General features: G+C 41.9%; 1 protein-coding gene across 1 annotated transcript; it reads right to left on the reverse strand.

Moving 5' to 3' along the window:
* Positions 1-287: 287 nt before the first annotated feature.
* LOC104803385 lies at positions 288-1196 on the reverse strand. The gene has a single exon (XM_010527316.1). It carries the CDS (start codon positions 1194-1196, stop codon positions 288-290), a length of 909 nt encoding a protein of 302 aa, XP_010525618.1.
* Positions 1197-7992: the final 6796 nt, after the last annotated feature.

A 7992-nucleotide genomic window follows, 5' to 3' on the forward strand; every position in this document is an offset into this window, starting at 1 on the left:
AGATCAGAAAATAAAGGAGAAAAAAAGAAGATGAAAACACGAAGCATAATTTTCTATTTCGTTCTTCTCTTACATATAGCAAATATTTTTTTTTTCTTTTCTTTAGTACAAATTTGTTATTGCAACTTTAGTACCATATTTTTTTTTTTTTTTTGATAAAATTTGGTATGTATTAATCAAAAATAGGTGGGACATAGTCCAGGATCCGAGATCCACATTACAAGCTTTCGCAATGACCCTTTACTCAGGAACAACCAATGCAACTTTGTCGCTTTGTCTATACTAATCTATTCCTCATTTAGGTTGGGAAGAGTGTAAAAATACCATTTCTGCAGTAATGTATTGTCCGCAGATTCGAATCCTTGTTGGAGTGAAAGGAGAGTGCTTCTCATCGATTGATCTACTTGAGCTCGCAAGATGTTCGGAGTTTGTGCTGTGCTGTTGAAACTTCGACAGTTCCGCTCCCTCCAAAGTGCATATACCTTGTGTTGTATGAGTGCTTTGATCAGGGTTCCGGTCCTCATCATACGTTCTTCAGTTTGGGGGATGCTCGCTATCCAAGCTTGGCACCTATACAAGTCATCCGGGGGATTGTTCCACAATTTCCCTGCCCAGTTTGTCCATACCTCTGAGCTATACGAACATCGGAAGAATAGGTGTCGGTGTGACTCCTCCTCCTCACCACAAAGTTTGCAAGTCGCATCTTGTATGAGGTTCCATCTGCGCAGTCTGTCCCGTGTTGGTAGGCGTTCCTGCATAATCATCCAGTGGGTGAATGCTTGTCGCGGTACTGCCTGTTTAAACCAGACCATAGATGACCATTCCAATCTTTGCCCAACATTCCTTAACAGTCTCCATGTAGCTGCTGTGGAGAACTTGTCGGAGAAGACGTTAGTTGCACTTTTCCACTCAAAAATGTCCTGCCCACGTTCTTGACTAGGCGCTGGGATACCCAAGAGCTTGATTTGCAGCTCTTGAATTCGCTGCGACCTAGCTCCCGGTAAGAACCAGTTTCCCTCCCTCGTGGCCTCTATTACATGCCCATTTAGAGGAATTCTCAGCAGTCTTGGCCCATCATTCCCAACATACTTGATAAGCGGTCCTAAGTCTGTCCAATTATCATGCCAAAAGTGCGCTTTTAGGCCGTTCCCGATTCTGCAGCGAATGAAGTTACTGGTCAAATCCTTTAGTACCATATTTGAAAACAAATATTCTGTTTTTATTACATTTGCTGATAAAAGATTTGGGCTTTTTTCAGAACGAACACAACACGACCGTGTCGAATGCAACACGGTCCGTGTCGATTCTTCAACTCGAACATGCTTGACAGATTTGCTCATAACTTTCTGCTCCAATGTCGGATTTGTGCGATCTTGTGTCTATGCGTAGATATTGAAGAGAGCTTTCCAATGAGGTAGAGGACACGCAATTTGGACTTGTAGAGTGGAAGTTATTGGACTTGCAAGATCTAACTTTTTAGGCTTCATGTTTTTCTCCGGAACAACTCCAAATGTTCCCGTTTCGTCTGTGATGTTCCGTAGTCCATGTTTTCCACTCCTTTTGCTCTCTTTTATGCATGAATACCTGTTTTGACACCAAAGAAAGCAACCAAGCAATATCGAGACCAAATGTGCTCTAGAATGCCTATAAATATGCAAAACCGAGTAAAATGCACTAGACATCCTATACCAAAATGTCACCAAAATGCATGTCATCAATAGGCGGTCTCTAGCAAGACATTATGACTACCTATCTTGAATAGAGTTTGTTCGTGATCTTACGAACGCCAAAGATGATTCCGGTTGATGATCCTTTTGTATCTCGATATCATATGTCGAACATAAGGCATGGACAAGCCACCTTATCTGATTCGACTACTTTCTCGTTCACTGAGTTTGACTGTCTGAAATAGATGACATTCGTCTATAGTGCGGCCACACATTTCTACAGTCTCGCTCACACGAGGGGCCCAACGATATCTCTCTCTTTTACGAGAGGTACAAATCCCATCTTGACTATCTACAATCCAGTACATGATTCGTTTCGTACCTGATATACGCCTTTATAATCCTCCTGTGACGCAGGACGTTTGACGTATTCAAAGCACGCAACTCCTCATGTTGGATTCCGTAGATATCTCAGGTCTTAGGATCCAATCATGGAACCGCCATATGAGATTCAAGTCATGACGCTAGTCCATGTGACAATCTCATGCGGGTCAATCCAGTATTCCGTTCTCCAACGAATACCTATGATTGTGATCGTATCCAATACCTATGATCGTTTATATGATCATCAATCACACATCATACTAGTCTTAGTATATCATTATTCGCACAATGATACATGACTAGGGAGTTTAGTATAGTTCATAACAATACATGGATTTCATAACATATTTAAGTATGCAAAACATGTAATGAATGAAACACTAATCTATAAATCATAGAAAGCGTCAATACATCAAATGCATCCAAGTAAAGCTCGCAAACAGTACATCATAGAGCACTAAACCAACACAAAAACGTATGTATGTGTGATTAATATGAAATTCTTGCATGGGTGCTTGTGATTGGGAATTCAGATAGTTAGCATGGCGTGAGACCGTACTTCGAAAGGGTCAGAGTATTGTCGAGCGTGTGATTGTAGTCGGGTATGGAGATGATATTCCGATGGTTGCTCTGTTTGAGATCTCCTCCTTATGACCCTTGATCCAGGTCGAGTTTCATATTGAGGAGACATGATTGTGATTGATCGCCTATGGGCGGAGCTTGGAGCCGATAATTTACGGGATAACCTTGAGTGATTCGACTATCATGAGATGAAGAAACTTTACAGTTACTCTATGACCGCCCCGACGTTCCACATACTATGGAACAGGTTCGAGAGTGATTCCCGGCAGAGACTGACATATATTTATCCATGACTCAGAATTGAGAGATTCTCCCGATGAGGTTATGCGGAATTGCTCTGAAAGACCTGGGCTCGAGTCTGACGAGCATTTCCGTGGTGGATGGCCGATGAGAGGTTGTCAGCAGATTGATGACTTCGCTTGACATAGTCGGTGGTGGCCTGGAGGAGGCACCTGGCGCTCTAGCATCGAGAGGTGATATCGGTATCAGAGGGGATGGATTGTGTGTGATATGTTTTTATGAAGTTTTGGGCCTAGTTGTTGTATTTTTATTACTCCGGTTTCGACCAAAAAGAGTGAGGGGATTGTGAGATGCACATGGAGAGTTCTTACCTACGCGTGTTATGCACCCATAGAGATGATTTGATGGTATCGGTATTACTGATAGACCCGATGGGTCGAGATGTGACTTGTATATATGTCCTGGACTGGGGAGTCCAGATCCATCGATTGTGATTCTCCGGGTTGTCTAGCCAGATCCCTTGATTATCCTACGTGCCTCAGTGGTTTGTGTGTGTTGTGTTCAGGCTGGAGATTTCAGTCTCGTGTTAGGGACACGTAGAGATGATTTGACGGTTGTTACCCGATGACATGTCATCTGGATTGATTGTGGTTGATATTCGGGTGATTGTTGACTGAATTGGATTGGTTGATATGACATGTTGTATATTATGTATTTATATACTGCCATTGGTTGGCCATTTGCAATGTGAGTATGGTCTTCGGGTTTAACCCGAGATTCTCACTAAGCATGTAGATTAGGACGTTGTTATGTAATGTTTCAGCTAGGGGCATCGAGAGGGGTTGCGACAAAAGACCTTCCAAATATATGCTTCAGATGGACGTCTCTCGGGAAGGGAATGTACAACGGACACGAGACACAGGTGGCATGAAGATTAAGGACAAGATGTTTTAGGTTAGAATTACGCAGATTCCTATTTCAAAAAGATTGGTAGTGTCATTTTATGAGTTTTGTACTTCTCGACATTTACACTATCGCATTTGTATTTGTTTCCACTGCATAATTGTATAAACCGAGAATTTTTAAATCCCGCGTAATTTCGATCATTGTATTTGTTTATTATTGTCCCTATGCAACTCGTGATTTTTGCAGAACACGGGTTTCGGGTGTCACAAAATATGTAACAAACTGATAAACCCAGAATTTGATTGATCAACAAAGAGAGATGAAAATTTGAAGAATTTGTTTTACGAGAGGTTCTTTCTCGATCCAGCCCCAAATCTTTTCCAATATCAACGCATAATTCCCCAAGACGAACAAGCAGACTATTAATATGCCACCCAAACGGTTGTCCTAAAAACAAAACCCTCTAAAAGAAATAGAACTTAGACAAACCAACCCAACCCAATTCTACTACTGACTCTAATAGAGGCTTTTCAATAAAAATTCATAAACCTTCCAAATCCTTCGCACATAAACCCGCCATAGCCGTTTTGCTCAGAGAATTGACAAGGACCGTGTTGGCATTCGACACGGCCGTGTTGATTCAAACTCGGCCGTGTTCAGCCCAAGTCTAAAGTGCAGATTTTTAACAGAGGATTGACACGGACCGTGTTGCATTCGACATGGCCGTGTTGCATTACAGAAAAACTTCCTATTTTGCATCTGGACTTCCGTTTTCAGAAAGGGAAGAAACCGAGCCGCCAAGCCAATAAAGAGAGGACATTTTAGACTTCAAAAATCATCGAGAGATCACAGCAGAAGCCAGAGAACTCGAGAGAGAATCAAGACGGAGTTTCCCGGGAGCAGAGATTGAAGAATCGTCGTCGAGAGATCGCTGCGAGTCTTCTTTATCTGTTTCTATGTTTCTCTTTATTGATTTGAACTCGTTCGTTGTTATGGGTAGTGAGTAGCCGTTTCACTGTAGCTAGGGATTTAACCTTGTAGGGATTTGTTTGGTTTTTATTTTCCGAGACTATGTTATCGATACTCTTCGGTTTAATTGAATTGAGTTTATTGCTTTTAATCTTCTTGGTCTGTTGATTGATTGATCTTAGATTCTGATGTACAACGAGAGTTGGAATTAGATTCGGAAAGAATTCATTGAATGAATTGATTAAGACTATTGAGAGATAGGTTAATCGGTTTAGGAACTGTGATAGTGATCGTTAATGCATTTGATATTTTAATCTATTAGGTTGAGAGATCGATAGGTTAAATTATTGGATAGTGGATTTAGGACTTGAGAGAGCCAAATCTGATATTAGAACTTGAGATCCCCGATTAGAGTTCGATATTCGTAGATTCTCCATCCTTAGAAACAATCCCTGCGCGTTAAGGTTATCCCGAAGCTACGGTGGTTTAATTATCTGATTTTACTTAGTTTATTTATTGCTTTATTTTCGGTATTCATCTATTCCATCTGTTATTTCGTGATCTGATTCTTAGTCGAGTCTTGTTCTTAGTGTTAACTATTCCCTGTGTTCAACCCTGGTACTACAGTTGATCCGTATCCTTGCGGTATTCGCTGTATCTAGGTTTTTTTATTACTTGAGCTTATTTATACACCTAGATTCGCGTTATCACCTATGACTTTATATCCGGAATAGAGATTTCGGGTTATACTACTATATCGAATGAGCCTACAAGGTCACACATGCAGGGAATGACAAATGCACGAGAGAAAACGACGAAGAACCGAGTCGGAAAGGTCCAGACCGGACGGACCGGAACGTCCAGACCACACGGTCCAGACCCGACGGTCCAGACGCGTGGTCCGTCCGTTCAGTAGACTGGAACAGACGGTCCATGTTAAGACGCAGACCGTCCGTTCTATGTGGTGGAACGGACGGTCCACGTTAAAGGCAGACTGTCCATTCTATGTGCTGGAACGGACGGTCCAAGTGCAATTCCGGACCGTCCGTTCCAGACTTCGGGTTTTTCGAAAATTAGACCGAACTAGGGTTAAATCACCTTACAAGAAGGAGATTAAAACCCTAATCATTGGTGAGATTTTTTGAGCCGTCTGGTAAAGAACTTGGAGAGCTTTTGGGGAGATCCAAAGAGTTCGAAGAGTTCCAAGTCTCGTTTTCTCGAAGGATATATCGAATAGCAGATTCGGGTCCTAGCAGACAAGTTCCAATTGTTGGAATCCATCCCGAGGTGTGGATACGTGTAGAGGGCGAGGTATTCTTCCTCCTTTCGTGATCGAACGAGTTCTTCAATTGATACAGGCCCCGGATCGATTGAGGTAAGTGTTCTAACGTTTCTAAGATTCATAAGAAGCATGGTTCTAGGGTTTAATAAAATTTTGTTTTACATCCGCTGCGCAAACCCTAGAATCGATCTCTTAGGAATAGGATTCGCTCTAGAGATCCCAGGAAACCCAATATTTTGTTCAACAATCTGGTATTCATTCTTATTCAGGTTTATTTTATTCTTTTATCCGTCGGTTCAGTCAAATTGGGTTCCGGCCATTCCAGATTACCAGTTCAACTCGTCCCGAGGGGTTACACTTACCATTCCGTTAACATTTTGTCAGTTCGGGTACGGAAATTGGCTAGACCAGTAGATCCTCAGTCTGGACCGGTCAGTTTGGACCTTTTGTTTTGACCTGTTGACCAAACCCTAGACCGGTCGGTCTAGGTATTCAGACCGGTCGGTTTGAAGGTTGTTTATCTGGATCGGTTAGTCTGGACCACCAGACCGGTCCGTCTAGATTTTCTGGGTCGTCTTCTTCGTCGATACATCAAATGTATCTATAAATAAAACACTCATCCATCAACTCATAGAAAGTGTCAATATATCAAATGTATCTATAAATAAAGCTCGCAAAATAGTACATCATAGAGCACTAAACCAACACACTGACGGCGGATCGACAACAGATTTCGATGGAGCAATTATCGGTGGACATCGAATGTGATGAACAGGTGCGCAATCGCCAATGAGATCCTAGTGGCAAGATAAAATCGACGTCTGCGATCGAAATCCCGATTTCATCGATGGTCGAGGCGACGATCCAACAATCACAGCACAAAAAAAGTTTCTATGTCCGACAAAGTGGAAAGGGATGTGATTATGCAAAAACCCTAAGGAGATTCAAATGATGGATTTACATGGAGAAAGGGTTCCGTTTGTAGCAGATGACTTGGAGTCACTGAATCAGCTCTGTTCCGACATTGGTCGTGTGCAGGATTCGACGGTAACTCACCATATGTGACACCCGAACAGGATATGCCACATGGACGAAACCAATAAAATATAATAAAACCAAAAATAAGGGAAATTAAAAATCGTTGTACTACAGGTTTTACGCAGCGGAAATTAAAACATCACATATCTTTCACAACAACACATGTCCAAAACATAATTAAACACAACCGTTTTTTTTTTCACGTGGAACCTTGTTCCATAGTCCAAAACATACGAAGAAGAAAAAATACATCCGTACATGATGGCACTTTCACCAAGTCATCGTCGTCCAAAGTTCGCTACTCGTGCTCCTCGGGATCTGAAAAATTCAACAACGGAGGACTAAGCATATTTCTTAGTGAGTGGCTCGGGTTGAGTCGGAGAGCCCATTCTCATGGAGAATGGTGCCAACTAATCTCTCAATACAAGAATTTTCTTAATTCCGTTTATCCATTTTACTTTTACTTAATAATCCATTTTAATTCCCTGAATTTTAATTATTATTATTATTCCATGCATTATTAATACCTGATAATACGGACTCTATTCGTCAACCGGCACTATAAGATACCATTTCCTTTCGGTTTCATCTAGTACTGACTCAATTCATCTACCGGTACTAGATTCAACCCTGCTTCTCTGTAATAGTACTGACTCCACATCGTCAACCGGTACTATTACAGAGACGACCATACAGATCCACTAGTACTGACTCCACATCGTCAACCGGTACTGGCTTCACTAAACATTCCTATAACAGTAGTGACTTCACTTCGTCAACCGGTACTGTTATAGAAACATCCATGCAAATACACCAGTACTGACTCCAAGTTCGTCAACCGGTACTACTACAGAAACCACACACTCACCAGTGATGACTCCAAGGTCGTCAAACAGCACTAGTTCCACTCCCCCCCCCCCCCCC

The sequence above is a fragment of the Tarenaya hassleriana genome, unplaced genomic scaffold (assembly GCF_000463585.1).
Source record: "Tarenaya hassleriana unplaced genomic scaffold, ASM46358v1 Cleome85, whole genome shotgun sequence".
Lineage (NCBI taxonomy): Eukaryota > Viridiplantae > Streptophyta > Magnoliopsida > Brassicales > Cleomaceae > Tarenaya > Tarenaya hassleriana.